Raw genomic sequence first — 18,530 nt, forward strand, 5'->3', positions numbered from 1 at the left:
AGGGTGTGGGTGAGGGTAGGTACCCATAGAGCACTTATCCTCTGGGTAAAGTGTCAGCAATAGGGAAGATGTTGTTTGTGCTTCACACTCTAACTAGTTATGAATGTTTCCCACTACAGCGCCAGATCCTAAAGTCCTGCAGCAAGGACGACGTCTCATTTTCATTATCCTGTATGGTATGGGACATTGAAGAGACCATGAATGTGTGTTGAGTTAAATGGAAAGGACTGACAGATCTTTCAAAATGATCTTGTCCTACTTTACGTTGTTTTCCTTAAAACTAGTCCCGCTCTCATCTTACACCTCTAATGGTGGAAAATAAATTGCAGTCTCACATACTAATTCCGCAGCTCTCTGTTTTATTTATTAATGCTAATCAAATATGCTAAATATGTCAAATGTGCCTGTTGCACATAAAATGTGAGCCAGCAGTGGATTTTTGGTACCATATTTTCTCTGTCCCTTTAATAGCTTTATTCTCCTCCAGAGCGTTATTTTATCTCCTGTGTCTTGCATTTTCCTGCTCCCTTTTGCTCTGTGCGGTTGTCTTCCTGTCTTTTTCTTCCATTTTCTCTGATTTACTCCCTTTTGAGGGGGCTGTCACTGGCTCAGCATCTAGTGATTGATAATAACGTCTTGTTCTCACACTGTAATTGCTGTGTCAAGACGGCAGGCGCAGTAGGCTGCCATGATTTTACCACTGACTAAAGAGCAGATTTGCTGCATGCTGATTAATTGGAGGGGTGCCTCAAATGAGGAAGTAACTCTCTCTCCCCAAATGCCTCCTTTCTTCATGTAAAGACAGACTCACTAACCATACACTACAGCCCTCATCCGCAGTGGTCAGAGCAATATATCTTTCAATATATTATTAATTGGTTTTCAGGAATTTTCAAGATAATGCTCATTTAGCTTTCCCCAAGTTCTTTTAAATAATTGCAAGGCAGTACTTCTATTTTTCCTTACAGATAAGGAAACTAGGTCAAAAAGACTTCAATTATCTTTCCTGTCCTCACTGTGAGGAGTCGTCAGTGATGACAGAAGTAGAATTGCAGGCTATTTTTCCTCTAAACTAATTTTCAGATGATACAGTCCCACCCCAAACACATGCAAACACAGAGTTCATCTAAAAACAAAGAGAGAGCAATAATGTATCAATAAAGTTTGTCAATAAAGATTCTTAGTGTGAAGTTTTGTTGGGCTAATGCATACATTCCATTCCATTTGACAGTGAGTCCCTCAGAGAGATATTTTTGAGTGAAGCAATTGCCTTTGCAGCCCTCAACAGCAGATGCCTCACTTGTAAACATGAAACATGGGATTGTAACTGGCATCACGTTTTACTTATAGTTTGAGCTAAAGTTTGAACATGCTTTGATATAATTTGAATTATTGGTAGGCAAACTATTTATATATGTATTTTTCACGTGTGTGTGTGTAAAGACAGATAGAGAGAGAGAGAGATAGAGAGTCTTGCTCTGTTGCCTAGGCTGGAGTGCTGTGATGTGATCATAGCTCACTGCAGCCTCAAACTCCTCGGCATAAGCCACTCTTCCACCTCAGGCTACCAAGTATCTGAGAATACAGGCATGCACCTCCATGCAAGACTAATTTAAAATACAAATTCTGTTTTTGAGACAGTGTCTTGTTATGGTGCCCAGGATGGTCTCAAACTCCTGGCCTTCTGCAATCCTCGTGCCTCAGCCTCCCAAGTAGCTGGGATTACAGATGCAACCACTACACCCAGCCAGATTATATATTTTAACATAAACTTCATTGTTTCTAACTATACATAAAAATATGAACAGGACCAGAATGTTGTATAGTCTTGACATGTGACAAGGAAGATAATAGTAGAATGAAATCATGGACTAATTACCTCTGAAGTTATGGGTAAACAATGTTGAGGCCAGAAACTCGTTCTGAAGGCTTTTCCCATAGAGACAACCAAGTTTCTAGAACTTCCCTCTAAGAAACCTGGATGAGTTGTAATTATATGTAGAAGCAGTATATTAAATGATGCTGGGAAACAACCATTGAAAGGGAGTTCTGGTTCCTAATTTTCGTAAAAAGTGTAATGAATTTAAGAATGCATACTTTAAAATGTGGAGAGCATCAGTGAAGTCATCTGAGGTCTTCTAAACTCACCTGTGGATTTTCACAACATGCTGGGGCATATATTAACTTTCTAGGTGAAGAGATTTGAGCATAAAGTAAAATCTGAGGACACTAGAGCTTAACTGAGCTAACAAACACACAATTAACCGCAGCACTGCTAGATCTAGTCTGTGACTTAGCATTTTCTCTTTAATGTTTTATCAAATATCCTGGCCATCTTCCTGAGGAAAATGGAGCTTGAATCTGATTTTAATCAATAGTGAAGGGTTTGAATACTTCTAAATTTTCCAGGTGGAATGAAAGTGTGTGATCTTTAAATGGAACTAAGGGCTCTCGTTGTCATCTTCAACTTCAAGAGAGTTTAATTTTAGGGGTTAGTATCACAAAGGATTGACAAGTCACACACTGAAGTGGTAATGGTCCTTAGAGAGGAGAACAAGAACATTGGTCTTCTCAAGGTGCTAACGTGATGATGAGAGGCTTAAGTGTCCTTATATGTCATTAATGTGAAAAGCAAAGTATGTTCAAGTTGAATTTGCAGTGTCCTTACCATGACATGTTTATAGCCTCTTACAGATTAATAGCATGGCTGCCAAAATTGCCTTGGTGCCTACGCATTAAAGGTTCACAAATGAAACAGGTTTTTTTAATTTAACCTCTGAGAATATTTATTTGTTCCCCTTCCCTATTTATTAGCTTTTTTACTGAATTGAGTAATTAGAACATTTTCTTTTGCTGAAAAATGGCAAGCGGTAAGGTAATTTTTCCTTTCCCCTTCGTAGTAAACAGTAAATTGATTTTAAAAAGAGGTACTTCCACACATTAAAAATGGCACTAGAAAGACACATAGTGCTAAGCCACTTTAGAATGCAGATTGCTTAAGTCAACCACACTTTCAAGTTGCTGATCTCTTCGCAAAATGTGCAGTGCATATGTAGTTCAGCGTCAACTACAGGACTGTGTTTACTTTACAGGATAGTGCTGACCAATAAGCAAATCATTTTATTAAAAAACACCCCAACTAGTCAATAAGTAACATGTTTACATGTGTTAGTTATGTTTAACATGTATTAGTTAGTTCTCACACTAATAAAGACATACCTGAGACTGGGTATTCATAAAGGAAAGAGTTTTAATTGACACACAGTCCAGCATGGCTGGAGAGGCCTCAGGAAACTCACAATCATGGCATAAGGGGAAGCAAACACGTCCTCTCATACAAGGCAGCAACAAAGAGAATCGCCCAGAAAAAGGGGGAAAAGCCCCTTATAAAACCATCAGATCTCGTGAGACTTACTCACTATCACGAGAACAGCATGAGGGTAACTGCCCCTGTGATTCAATTACCTCCCACTGGGTCCCTCTCACAACATGCGGGGATTACATGAACTACATTTCAAGATGAGATTTGGGTGGGGAACAGTCAAATCATGTCAGCATGTACTTATCTTTCTGAGTGATACCTTCTGCAATATGTGATAATAGTAGGAGGTGAAAGTCACTTACTCATTTTTAATTCTCTTTCTTGCACACAGAAGGATTGCTTAGATCTTGCCTGATTGTTTTTAGGTCTATTTTTAATATCTAATGCATGAGGTGGGACTAACTGATATGATCATAATTCTAGCTCTCTTCAATTGTTGAGTGACTCAGGGAAAGTTATGTTCTCTGATTTATAAATTCTCTGTGCAAAGAGAAGGTATCAAGTGTAATGGACCTACTTTACAAGAATTTTGAGAAATGCAACTTTGAAAATCAAACAGAAAATGTTCCCAAACTCAAAGTGCTATATAAATATTTAATTATGTTAGCACTGATTAAAATGCCCAGTAGAGATATATTAATCTTGTTTTAGACCATCTATTTTTTTTTTTTTTGCAAGAAATTCCAGATAGACATTAAGCATCACTCTTGATTAAACATTTATACAAGTAAGTGCCTTGGTACTGCTGTTTTTGATTCATGTCTAAATAGCCTAGGGCCTAGGCACTTGTGGTTAAGTTTAATTTTCTGCAAGGATACTTTGTATCTTACATTGGAATGGTTCTTTAGGGAAACGTAAGCTCCTTTTGAGAGTAGTTTGAGGACAGTCACCGATGTCCTGGGGAAGTCGCTGCCAGACGTTTTGTTTCATGTCCCTGATATTTACTTCCTGTCCTTACTTCATGTCCCTGATATTTACTTCCCTGATGTTTACTTCGTAAACAAGCTAACAAATGAGGGTTGAAGAGTTTACTGAGGGGGAAGCAATGCTTGTAGTGAAGGGAGAACGGGGTGAGATTGGGCCCTGCACTGCTGAGGGACAGAGGAGAGGGTCTCTGCTCAAGAGACTGTGGGGGGCTTTAGGTAGAATTTGCATCTCGAGGGGTGAGCTCTCTGAGCCTGCCAGGCAGGAAGTATTTCCAGAGAAATAAAATGCATCTGTCCAATCCACACCATCTCACCAGAGGACCCTCTAATAATGGCTATCTGACTATAAATACTTTTTGTTAAGCTAAGGAAACCACTGAAGTTCATTTGAAATGAAATGTCTATGTTTTTATGTTTTTTTTAGTAATTTACTAAACATCTTGAACCTTGTGGGCTGCCAACATGGTATGTTGAGATTTTTTTCTGTAATCACTTATTTTGACTATTAATTTTTATCTTTCCTTGTTTAATTACCTGCATTCTAATTCAGTCTAGCCTGTCCACTCTCTCCCAGTGTTGGGCAGCCCTTAACCGCAGGGACTAGGAGCAGAGAAAGAGCAAGATAAACCCTTTTTTACCACTCTTCATTCTGACATTTCTGCTTCTTTGGGATTGGGGTAGGGGAAGAAGACTTTAGGGAAGAAGTAGAATTATTTTTACAAGTGCTATTATAGGGCATGTTTGATTTTGTATTTTGCCCCATGCGGTAAGTTCTCAAATGTGGACTTTGTTGTCAAGCTCAAGTGGGAGGCCACTCGGTTAGTGTCTGATACATCAGATACATCAGATATCCACTGGCTTGACTTCCTTGTGCCTGGTCCAGCAATGCATACCCCAAAGTCTCTTGCTGCTTGGGTTACTGTGGCTGGCAGGAAGCCTCCTTGGGTCCTGCCAAGACAACTCCAGCTCAGTTGCCTTGACAGGGCTCTGCCTGTCCCCGGGGAGTATGATGTATCCTTGTCCTCCCAATGGTGGGGATGCTTATTACCTGATTGACTGCTGACTCCTCTCTAGTTTTGTTCTACCCTGCTCTAATAACCACAGATGGCACATCAGTAAGTCCACTGTATGGACTCTAATAGAATAAAATGCCAGTTCCCTAATATCTACAATTGGTGCTCTCTGGGAGCTATCATTAGTTGAATTGGGAGAGGTGGACCAAACTCAGAACATTCTCAGTCATCACTCACTATTCCCAGGTACCCCCCCAGTCCATCCTCTTCTGCTTATGATGACTCTTAGGACACAGGAGTGGAAGTTCTGCCACCAGTCTCTTAATGAGTCCCACAGAGGTTTCTCGGGGGGGCTAGGAGAACAGTCTTCTCAAAGCACTGAACTAATGATAAGCGGCATCTCACCTTTGCTTAAAAAACAGTATTTTATTATGTGTGTTCTTCCTATTTGAAAAGCTTTAACTCTGAATTTCTTTCTTAATATCAACAACAAAACCTTGCTCCTTTTAGGCTTACAAAAGACTACTTAATCTTATGGGTTCTCAAACTTTCTATGAGAAACATCATTCCCAACTTCTCTTCCACAGTCCTAAAACAGGCAGGGCTGTCGAAAGCATTAAATGCTTTGACACTAAACTCCTTACACATAGTAAGGGCTCAATAATTAGTTCTTAAGCACTTACCATATAGACATAATTCTAGTACAATGTGGTACGTTGTACACAACATTTTTGTATTGGAATTACTTGCTTATGTGTGTCTCCCATTTCACGGTATGTGCCTCCAGGAAGTAACTGTTATTGCTATGCATGGAATTTTGCATGTAACAATTACTTTCACAACATTCTGCCATGATTCTTAATATCATAGCAGTTATTAACATTGTTATCTCTGTTGTTCTCTCTCCACTATATACTGATCAGTGAAAAAATGATTTAAGAAATGGGGATTTTAAAGACCAGATGGTACGGTTGATCAGCACCCTCAATTATCAATTAATTATATATTATAGTACATCATCCTGAAGACTTTCAGCATTTCCTAGATAGGATATTTCTTACTTGGAACCTTGATACACCTTTGACTTTCAAATCTATGACATAGGGACAATTTTATCTATTATGCTATCTTAAAATTATGATTTTGGTATTTAATAACTAAATTACCTAGGGTGGGTATACCTTGCACCACTTTGTTCAATTAGACATGAAGAAGAAAACTTACAACATAGAAATGCTCTAAAATTTTTGTGTTCATTTGAAAAATAAAATACCAACTCTGCATTTGGTTAATGTTCATTTTATAAAATACCTTAAAAGAACAGATAAAATAGTTGAGGTTACATAATAACCAGAATTGAAAAGGAATGAAGAAAATATAAATTAATGGAACATGTGACTATTTTGCCACATTACACAAGTTTTAAAAAGGCATTTAAAAAAACAATAAAATAGTAATTGGGGAAAAAACCCTTCACTCTATCGGTGTCTTTGTCTGGAAAACTTTCCCAGAATCACTAAAATTCCAGGTCAACAGGCAGTACCTGAATTATTCAAATATACTGTAATTTGCTTTCAAATCTGTTAGCTGAAGAGAAACTAACATTTTAACCAAGTTAATTCAGTGCAAATCAAAGCTTCAAGTTGAAAATCTGAGATAAAAAAGTAACGTTCAAACTGTAGGAAATGTTTCTGGAACTGAAAAATAAAAAATTCACATTACGAACAAATCTTTGCAAGTGTTCTTGGTATATGAAATGCTGAGTTAACAAATGGGACCCTTTTAAGTTGCAATGAGGGCTCTATTATGAAGACTATTTGCAATGTGGGCAGAAGAGAAACGGAGAGGGAAGAGCTGAAGGTCGTATTTGTGGAAGGAAATTCAAGTTAAGCAAAAACTGCTTTTATTCAATTCTAGAAAAATTTGGTGAGGATATATCATACATTAGGGGAAAAAACAGATTATGGCGATAAATTTACTGGAATATAATTGAGGATAAGTCCTTCTACCTCCAGAACATGTTTGGGTTGGGTGAGAAGGGTTCACATTGGCCAGATATCAATAAATTAATTTGTCTTAATTTTATGAATTATATGAAATGCTGACTTAAAAAAATATTTGCGTTACCAAATCTTGAGAAATGGAAGGAATGTCTAACTTTTTGAATCACAGTGAAACAAAGTCTGGATCACTTCCAAACATCAACTATCAGTCGCTTTTACAATAAAAAAACATTTAATTATTTTCTCAAAAAAAAATTTTTTTAGGTTTAATTTCATAGGTGATAGATAGCAATGGGTCTTTGTTGACAGTGTTTAATAGAAAGGTTTCCTCTTTTCATTCCATTCTGTATGAATTTTTGATTCATTCTTTTCAAATGACAATACTAATGGTTGCTATTGAGTACAAGATGCAGAGATTTGGTGGAGGCTGGTAAATTTTCTCTGCAAAATAGATATCCCTCCCACAAATTTCAGGTCCAGGTTTGCTATATCATCACCAGTCCTTCTTTTTTAATTCTCACTGGAAATTTTCAAATATTATTTATAAACGGAATGAGAATGTGCTGTTTTCTAACATTCTTATTTTACATCATTCTCTATTAGGAATGTTATAACAATGTTATGACAATGAAGTGGCAACTTTTGGCTTTTAGATTGTACCTATCAGCAGCAATCATAAAAAGGCCAAAATAAACTGTGCTACTCCAAGGTGACATCTGAAACTGTTAAAACAAGTGAAAAATCACAATGACAAAACAGGGGTTCATAAAGCAAAAGAAAACGTGCCAATACAATTTTAAAAGTGTAAAAAACTTCGCTCATATACCTACTTCTGGGAAGAACATCTAAGGCAGACGAAAAATTCCCCTCCAGGGACATAACCAGCTCAGAACCATCTGAAAAAATTCATACAAAAGCAGAAATTACCCAAGGCCTGTGAGTTCTCATCTCATACCATGAAAGCAAGACTGTCAAAAAAAAAAAAAAAAAAAAAAAAAAAAGGGCACATGTCACTTTGCAAAGGAATGCATTAACTCCTCTCCCAGGGTCAACTTAGTCTACATGTCCTTTGTATAACATTAATTTCCACCAGATCTACTAGATGTTCAGTCATGTCCTTCCAAGTCCTGAAGGCAGGCTCACTATCTGATGCATCTTTGTATATCACAGTGGGTGTGAAGTGAAAAGGGGAGACACAGAAATATGCACAAACCCACAATTAGTCCGTATTTAGAAAACTTTCTGTGGCTTCAAGCACTTACACAGAGATGATTTTATCTCATTTCTCCATTAATTTCTCATTAGAAATGAGTAACAGCTAATTCTAAATTCTAAAGCTTTGGGGGAAACTTTCCAGGCTTTGTCTTATCAGACACTTTGTCATAAAAAATACAGAAAAACAAAAATAAAACATTACGCTGGAATCAGCTTTTGAGAGTTTGTGCTTTAAAAACACAGTGCCTAATAGCACCAAGCACATCACAGATGCTCAATAAATAGTTGTAGATTTATTAAGAGTAATAACATGGTGTCTGACGAACCAACCACCATTTTGTAAAAAAGGTAAAACTGTATTAATTTCTTTCACCTGATTTGACAGAGCAGTGTGGAGCAATGAATGAGAGAATCTGAAAATTAAATATGAACTCTAATTTGATTGCAGAGAGGAAATTACTGAGAACTTTGCAAAAAACATCGCCACAGTAGTAGCCTTGACACTTAACAGTGCATCAAAGAGTTAATGTTTCCACTGCAGTATGAACTGGTTCCCATAGCTCTCAGGAGCTAGAATGTAATCACTCAAATGGGAAATGAACTCTAATTCCACTTCAGAAAAGGTATGCCCATAATTTTATCTGAGAATTATTAATATATTTCAGGGAGAGTGCCCTCTCATTCAGCATCCCTCAAAGTAATGTAGGCATAAGTATCAGAGGGCCTTGTTATATAACTTCAGTACAGCATTGTCTTATACAAGTGTTACATCTTCCACATCTGTAGTAGCTGCTTTCTAGTATTGTAGATTTTTACAGTTGTGAAACCCTGGGATGACAGACATGAGAATATGGAGGATTAAAGGTCACAAAGCTTAAACTAAAAAGGGAAGCTCCTCGATGTTATGTGAAAACCCCTTACAAAAGGCAGTTTATTGACAAATAAATGCTCTATACATTCAGGTTTTCTCCATCTCTCAATAGTGATGGTTTCCAAAGAAGAAACTCAGTAGTGAAGAACACAGAATTTTTTTTGTTTTGTTTTTTTGCATTAGTTTGATCAGTTGAAAATCAGAACCTTTAAAGCATCTTGTGAATGGGAGAAATGGAACTGGACCTGGGCAGGGCCTGGGGATGGTAGAGAGCCAAATGAATAAATGATTTAACTGTTGATGTGGACAGCAAGAGAGCTGGTGGGAAATGTTACAGCAGACCTGACCATGCTACAAAGGGTCTGTGAAGAACACAGTACAGGTATCAAAAACCCAAAACAAAACTAAACTAAAAACAAGAACAAACCGCAACTTTGCCAAATTGTAAACAAGGAAAAGCATTTCACAGGTTCAAAGTTCAAGGGAAGTAAACGTTTTTAAATTATTTTTGTCAGTTCAACCCTGATTTAAAAATATGGCTAGCAAAAACAAGGAAGCCACAGCAGTCGACATCCTGAGCAAGCATCGGTCTCCTCTGAGAAGCTGCGCTCCCAAGCCGCTTCTCCAGCTGCTACACGAGGAGGAGACACTTCTCGCTTGAATTCCGTCTCAGTTCTCTCATTTCCACACTCCTGGAATATGTCGATTGCTTTCCATTTTGGTGTCTACAGTTCTGGTTGCTATAGATTTAGACGTGGGGATACTGGAGGAGGGAAGGCAAATTCTCGGAGGATGCTCCGGGCAACTTCGACATTATTCTGGGCTATCTCTAAGGCTCTCTTCACCTCTTCAAAGGCATAACCCTCTCCCATGAGTTTGGCAATTTTTGCATCGACATTTTCTAATGCCGCCTCAGGCCCATGGGGTTTTCTGTGGTGAATTTCTGGTGCAGTCCTGCGGGGTCGTGGTTTAGGGGGTCTAGCTGGTGCTTGTGAACCATCTGTGCAGATTTTTAAAGAGAGATACCATTTAGACAGTGAGATAAAAATGAGGGCAAGACAACATAACAGCATTATCTCATTTCCTATGGAAATATTATTTCTTGTTTTCTTTACAAATAAAACTTTCTTTTTCAATTTTTCCATACTATTGTGGGATAGGCAGTATTATCCTCATTTTGAACAACAGAAAATTAAGGTACAGTGTGTTGGTAGTTCCACTGAGAAATTTACACATTTCCTTCTCTATTCCACATTTTATTCTTCAGGCCATATGTAGTCAGAGAGATAGAGAAAGAAAAAAATAATCAAAATAACTATCTAAAAAGGGAAGGCTTTCACTTTGTTTAGCAATATAGTTCACGTTCTACTACAGCACAGGCTCTGGTTGATGGTTCTCCAGAAGAACAATCTTGGGAGGTTTCTATGAGAGGAAACTATGTTTACAAGCTCACAGATATCCATGGCAGACCATTCCCACAGGTCCTGAGTCCCAATCATATCACAGCAGAACTGCTCTAAAACAGATGCTCTGTAGCATCTTCCTAGCTGATTTTTCAAGTTAATAATCTGTGCCTTACTGATGCTAGGAGGGAAAAAAAAAACAACAACAAAATAGTAAATGCTTTGACTCTACTGTAGTCAACAGGTTGAACAGAAGGAAACTCAGTGCTTTGTTCCAACACTTTATACAGATTGCAATGTAAGTTGTTTTGCTCAAGAACGAGCAAACCTAGAACACATATTAGGAGTAGAGAATTGGGTTCTAGATCAGTCCCTTGGTGATAATACAGCCTCCAGTTTAAACTAATGACACTGGTACCCATGAATGGACAGTAACCTTAAGGAAAAAGAAAAGGTCCCAGGTCACTGGCTAGCTAACTTGACAGGGCACTTTCATCATGTATTTCCTGGTTGGGTATAGCACTTTATCTCAAAAGCCTAGACAAAAAATATACACACACACTATACATATGCATGTATACTTTTTTTTTTTTTTTTGAGATGGAGTTTTGCTCTTGTTGCCCAGGCTGGGGTGCAATGGCGCAGTCTTGGCTCACTGCAACCTCTACCTCACGAGTTCAAGCAATTCTTCTGCCTCAGACTGCCAAGTAGCTGGGATTACAGGCGTGCGCCACCAGGCCTGGTTAATTTTGTATTTTTTTTAGTAGAGACAGGGTTTCACCATATTGATCAGACTGGTCTTGAACTCCTGACCTCAAGTGATCCACCCACCTTGGCCTTCCAAAGTGCTGGGATTAAAGGAATGAGCCACTGTGCTTGGTCCAGATATACATTTTAAAATGTCAGCTTTATGTCATGAAATACACTTATGGATTGAAAGACTATCTAGACAACAATATTTAACACCTTTCTCCTAGACCACTGACAAATGCCAAACAACAAACTCAAGGACACAGTTAAGTGAATGGTGATCTGAGGTTAAAGGCCAAATGTCTCGTACTTAATGTTCCCATCTTGTCTCCCCACTTCTGCTGCCTCAGCAACTTTCCCAATGGCTTCAGGAGATACTGTAAGCGGATATTTTCAATAATAATAAGTTTAAATAACAAAAGCTAATCTAATGTATTATTTAATATTTTTCCTTTCTAAATCAAAAGACGTATATTTTTCCATGAGAAGGTAACTTGTAAAAATATCATCCTATATACAATTCTAGCAATATCAATATAACATATATAAAACAAAGCCTCTAGGATAAAAGCATTGTTTCCACAACAAATAGTATGTCTTTTTTTTTTTTAATGAGATGAAGTCTCATTATGTTGACTAGGCTGGTCTCGAACTCCTGTCCTCAAGCAATCCTTCCATCTTGGCCTCCCAAAGTGCTAAAATTATAGGCGTGAGCCACCACGCCCGGCCATGATGACAGTCTTATTTTAAATTATTCCTTTTTTGTAACAAAATGTCCAGTTTTAAAAAATATTATAGCTGTAGACAATGTATATTAAAGTATGCCCATATGTAAGAACATATAATTTCTGGTCCTTGCTAATATCTATACTGTTTCTTGGATCTGTAATTAAACATCTCAAACTATTATCGTCTGCTAAATTGCATCTCTTAGTATGTTTTGTAGTTCCATTTATTTTCCTATTAAGTATTTTCATTATATCATAAAGGAATGGACAATAAATTGTGTTTTGCTTTTAATCATTTTCAAAAACTATTAGAAATTATTGAAAGCTTTCCTTTAATCAATTACCAAAAAATTCATACATTTAAATCATGTCTCCTGAGACACTTTTAGATGAGAAAAGTACCTAGACTTTGATACAAAAGTACCTAGACTTTGAAAACAATTAACTTGTTTTCTACAGGTAATTTTCTAAGAGATTTTTAATAGTTATTTTGTCTGTCCAGGATACTGAGATGTGCACACGAATGCCAGGCATGTTTGAAACGAACAGCTGTGTATACAAGTGGGATGAATAATAGTATTCATGACAGCCAGGAATGCCTCTAATAAGTAGTATAATTGGCAATTAAATCTTAAATCTCAGTTTGGTCACTAAGATCTTGGGCTAAGCAATTTACTTTCACAATTCTCATTCTCCAAATCTACTTTTACATATCTGTGTTTAGAGGTATTATTTATCCCTTTTCAATCAGGTAGTATGAGAATTAATGTAATATACAGTATATGGACTGAGGAGACCATTAAAAAGAAAGAACAATGAATTAATGTTTATAATGATAAGTGCTATACTCAAATGCTATAGACCAGTAATTACTATAAATTAACAGGAATGCCAGAGAAGTATGAAAGAAGTTTTGTTGTGAGTATCTGATTCTACAGAAAGCCTTCTAGAAGAATATTAAAAAGCAAGATCTAGTGTAACCTGAACTACTAGTTGTTAAAAAGGGGATCATTTCCGCATTGACCATAAAAGCAAATTGCTTAGAACCAATCACTCTGTCTCTTCCCAAAGCTCAGATGCAGCCTTCACTTTCTCCATTTTTCTTTTTCACAGTATCTAGAAGTGGATTACACCAGGTCCTCATTTACTTTAGCACTTTCAAATGTGTAGGATAGTGGAAGGAAGCAATGAAATGAAGATGAAACTATCTTCTGTTCCCCTAAAAGTTATTATACTGCAGTTTGGGAGCACAATGAAATAACTATAAATTTTATCAACCCTATGGAATTTCTGTACCTGAATACACATCATCCTTAAAAATAGTTATTTTGGAAGAGCATGTGTTTGTTCTAGTGCTAACATCCATGTTCAAGGTATTTTTGAACTCCTACGACTAATTACAGCAGTATCAAAATAAGTACAAGAATGTGAGCCACAGGATGTAAGTAGTACATCTTCTGGGGTACCAATTTTATTAAAGGATATAAGGTCATTAATATTTTAAAGCACTGAAATGAATACAGATACACTAAGGAGTAAAATACAAAGTTTGCACAAATTTTTGAGATAAAACAGAAACAATGTCTTGCACTAAAAAACTAAATATTGACCTCTTCTACCTAATGCCCCAGTCCTTTGTTGTTTACTGTAAATTCTTCTTTGAGAAAGAAAGATTTGAGAAGCCCTGGTTTCGGAGTAAATTTTGATTCAGCTTTCCTTTTCTGAGCGTATGAAAGAACAGAGTGATGTGGTAGATCATCAATAAGACAGTTACTACACCACTGTTACGACTTGAGACCGTCACTGCAACAGTTACTACTGTTACTACTTGAGACCATCATTAGGAGAGTTACTACTGTTACTACTTGAGACCTTCACTACACAGTTAACTGCTGTTACTACTTGGAGACCTTCATTACAACAGTTACTACCGTTACTGTATGAGACTATCATTAGGACAGTTACTACTGTTACTGCCTGAGTCCCTCATTACAAGACTGAACAAAGGGACAGACACAGAAATGATAACAACAACAACAAAAAAAAACAAAAGAAACTGTTTTAAGGAAAGGGTTGGGGAAGAAGAAGAGAGCTCCCTGCTTCTAGTGAGCAAAGGCAGCACCCTGAGCTTCTACAGCCCTTTGTATTTATTGGGTAGAAAAAGCAGGGAGGGGGAGGAGGTAATGATTGGTCAGCTGCTTGACTGATCACAGGTTCACATTATTGTTAACAGGCTTCAGATGTGCCTAATCACAAGCAACACTTATGCCTGGGTCCTGACTGCCCTCAGCATCCCTTCTGGGCAGCAGACGCAGTTTGTCAGTTTCCCAACATTCTTTTAGGAGAACAGTTTGCTGTTTACTCGTATAGCCTCCAGTGGTATACTGAGTTGATCACCACCCTCATTCTTTCAGCCTCCAACAGAGTGACATACAGAACAATACTGGATGGCATGGGAATTAGCATAACATGGTTGGAATAATACCTAGAATGATTACTCGAGGTCATACATTCTAGGCGGGGGCAATCATTGGAACTTGTGGGATGAAAAAAAAAATTTATATGCTAATATGGTTTGTGGCCTTCCCAAGAGCCATAGTACATAGAGATATATCTCTATCTCTATGTCTACTAAGCACATCTGTGGTATTAAACTGTCATTTTTCCTGGGGACAGAAAGCTTATTAGGGAAAAAAAAAAAAAAACAAAGCAGTGTCCAAAAGACCCATAGGCAGACCATAATTTTTAAAGTGAGACACACTGCTGTATATCTACATAACCTCTAATTAAAGAATTGAGAATAGTTCATTTCAGTGGCTGTCAATTATTTTGCCACAAAAAGCCTTTATTACTCCCCTCATCATATAAAGATTGGGTTGGGTTTTCTTTTTGTCTATATTTTGAAAGATGTGTCTAATAAGCAAATGCTATTGTATTGATGAATACATTTTCCCATTTTCTATTATACTGGATCATGTTCAACAATAAGTGTAACACTGAGCTTCTACATATCTAGACAATAGCAAAGGGATTTAACGTGAAAGTTTTCTTGTATATAAAGTTAGGGTTTCTGTTATGGTTTCAAAATGTTAAAAATGTATTTGATAGCACATAAAAATAAGGGACTGTCAAACAATAATTTAAAATGACATTTTTTAAAATGATGCAGTAAAATATTTATAATACTCTTAAATGGAATTGAGACAGAATTGACATATTGAGTTTGATCTTGAGATCATAAGTGAAATGTGCACAGACAAAACATTACAAGGTTATACTTGAAAATGGCAATAATGTTCCTTATTGATAGGGTTACAAGTGATTGCTTTTTCTTATTATTTTCTCTGTAATTTCTTTTTATTTTCCAATGTATATATAGTATGTGCATAAATAGAAAAACTACCACCACCAACAAAATCGTCTCAGATCTCCTCTGATACTCTTAAAGGCCTCAGTTGTACAAGTGTCTAAGACTGAGAACCAGAGATTGATTTTGCTCATGTGAAAAGTATAGGAAGCACACAGTGGGTGGCTTTCCTAAGGTCGTGTGAAAGATAATCAGAATCTCGATTTTGAAATCTCTAGTACAGTTTTACTATTTCTAAAACCCTCCATTTCTTTGTCATCACGACTATTCCATCACTATTATCATGATTTTACCACTGAACATCTCCAAACTCAGTTTAGCAATTCTTGTGACATGCATGTGTACATTTTTTTCTAACTTAATTTTGGCATGCTGATAGGATAACAACATAAACTTTATTTATTAACAACTTTTTAAAAAACTGAAACTGATTTAAATTCTGTCACACTTATACTTTCTGCAGTAGCTTGAGTTAGTTACTAACCTTTGCTGTGTCTTTCTTTCTTCTATAAATTGACATTAACAATATCTATTTCAGGCTGTGCTCATTGGCTCATGCCTATAATCCCAGCACTTTAGGAGGCTGAGGCAAGAGGATCACCTGAGGTCAGGAGTTCAAGACCAGCCTGACTAAAATGGTGAAACTCCGTCTCTACTAAAAATACAATAATTGCCTGTAGTCCCAGCTACTTGGGAGGCTGAGACAGGAGAATTGTTTGAACCTGGGATGTGGAGGTTGCAGTAAGACAGGATTGCACCACTGTGCTCCAGCCTGGGTGACACAGCAAGACTCTGTCTCCAAAAAAAAAAAATATATATATATATATGTGTGTGTGTGTGTGTGTGTGTGTGTGTATATATTTCAGAGTGGTTATGAGAAACAAAATTATATCTATTTCTATATTACACAGTAAAAATATGTTGATTTATATTATATGTATAATATACAATATTATGTAACCATGTATTTGTATAAAATATTAAATATATAAATGTATAATTATAAATAGATAATATAAAATATACATTATTAAATAAAATAACATGAATATTTATATTTTAGTGTATAACTATATAAATACAATTATATATATTAACTTATATAAAATTTATATATCTGAATCTAAAATACTTAGCAAAGCATCAGGACTATAGTATATGCTTAACAAACTTAACAAATTTTAATTAGATAAAATAATATTGTACATATTATCTGAAATATACTTTCTAAATCTACTTAGTAAAACAGCCACAATTCTTGGAACAGACATCAAAACTCTTAGACTACTGACCTTCTCAACTATAACAATAACAGAATTAGAAAAAAAATAAATAAATTTAATTGATCAACGAATAAAAGAAATCTCAAACACATTATAATAACTTTGTTATTCTACCAGAAGTTGGATCAGTTAATTTTGGGACTCATTTTTATGCCATAAGGTTGAATTACTGCCGGTCACGTGCAGTGGCTCACGTCTGTAATCCCAGCACTTTAGGAGGCTGAGGTGGGCAGATCACAAGGTCAGGAGTTCGAGACCAGCCTGGCCAACATGGTGAAATTCCGTCTCTACTAAAAATACAAAAATTAGCTGGGCATGATGGTGGGTGCCTGTAATCCCAGCTACTCAGGAAGCTGAGGCACGAGAATAGCTTGAACCCGGGAGGCGGAGGTTGCAGTGAGCCAAGATTGAGCCATTGCACTCCAGCCTGTGCAACAGAGTGAGACTCCATCTCAAAAAAAAAAAAAAAAAAAAAAAAAAAAAAAGGAAATACTTATAGAAGGACATGATTTAATAAACTAAATTACAAACAAAAAAATCACATATATTGTTTTAAATATATATAGAAAATGGTTATTTAGTATTAGATTTGTAAGGAAAACAACTCTAGGTTCTCTGACTTTCAAACTGAAGCTGTCTGTATGCCCCGGTATTTCACGTAGCTGAACTGTGGGAAAACGCAACATTGCCATTTCCTTTGTTGAAACAGAAAATCTTAAAGACATATAATCTACCTTAAAATTACAACCCTTGTGTGAAGTGAAGCCATGATTTTCAACTGAGATCACAAGAGAGAGAAACTATTGAATATTTGGTCCTAATATAAAATTTATTCACTATTCCATCAATTCTCCTTTAAGCTAGTAAACTAATAGTAGTATTGAAATTAATTCCTTTTGTAATGAGATCTCCTTTATTTTATAATGAGATTGGCTTATTTGGCAATAAGGTCTTTTAATAGTTTCACACACATGTGAGTTGTGCTAAAATCTAGCATTGTTTTCAAGTGTTACCTTGAACTTCCTTCTACATACTAACAATATGAAAAATCACCTCAAGAGTGAATGGTGCACTTCATTAACATAAGCGTTTTAGAGTTTTCAAAGAATGGTATTCAAACTGTAGTACAGTATGTCTTACAACAAGGGAAAGCAAACTGCGAAATTTATAAAACCTCATACACAGAAGAGACATGAGCCCCATGTGAATAATACAACCATGTAGAGAAACAAGCATATTATTAGCAAAAATATTTGTCCTATATACAGGTCTATGTGAATTTAACATGCGCTGGTAAGCTCTTCTTATATCTGGGCTACCTATGATACGTTCATATATTTAAATTTCAATTATACATTTTAAAAAAACCTTAAGAAAACTATAAAATATTTTCCTTTGGGTGTAATAAACATTTAAAAGGCTCTTTATATATGTAGAGATACGTATACATGCAGACATACTTTTTAGATAAAACAAGGGAGATATTTTAAAATCAATGAACCTACATTTTAAAATTCTTTAGAAATATGCTTTCCATAGAAGCCTATCCATAAATAAGTCACTATCAATTATTTACACAGCCATAAGTGATAACAGAAGTTGAATTCATAAGGTATAGCAGTCATACCAGAACCCCCATTTGGTCATCT

General features: G+C 36.3%; 1 protein-coding gene across 12 annotated transcripts in view; it reads right to left on the reverse strand.

Moving 5' to 3' along the window:
• Positions 1 to 6,544: 6,544 nt before the first annotated feature.
• Positions 6,545 to 18,530, reverse strand: part of CBLB (Cbl proto-oncogene B) — a 214,594-nt gene continuing 202,608 nt past the window's right edge. For all 12 annotated transcript variants that reach the window (XM_038003260.2, XM_038003262.2, XM_038003261.2 and 9 more), the window contains one exon: positions 6,545 to 10,350. In XM_038003260.2, the coding sequence (XP_037859188.1) occupies positions 10,091 to 10,350 (260 nt within the window). In that variant the 3' untranslated portion in view covers positions 6,545 to 10,090. The remainder of the gene's footprint in view (positions 10,351 to 18,530) is intronic.

The sequence above is a fragment of the Chlorocebus sabaeus genome, chromosome 22 (assembly GCF_047675955.1).
Source record: "Chlorocebus sabaeus isolate Y175 chromosome 22, mChlSab1.0.hap1, whole genome shotgun sequence".
Classification (NCBI taxonomy): Eukaryota; Metazoa; Chordata; class Mammalia; order Primates; family Cercopithecidae; genus Chlorocebus; species Chlorocebus sabaeus.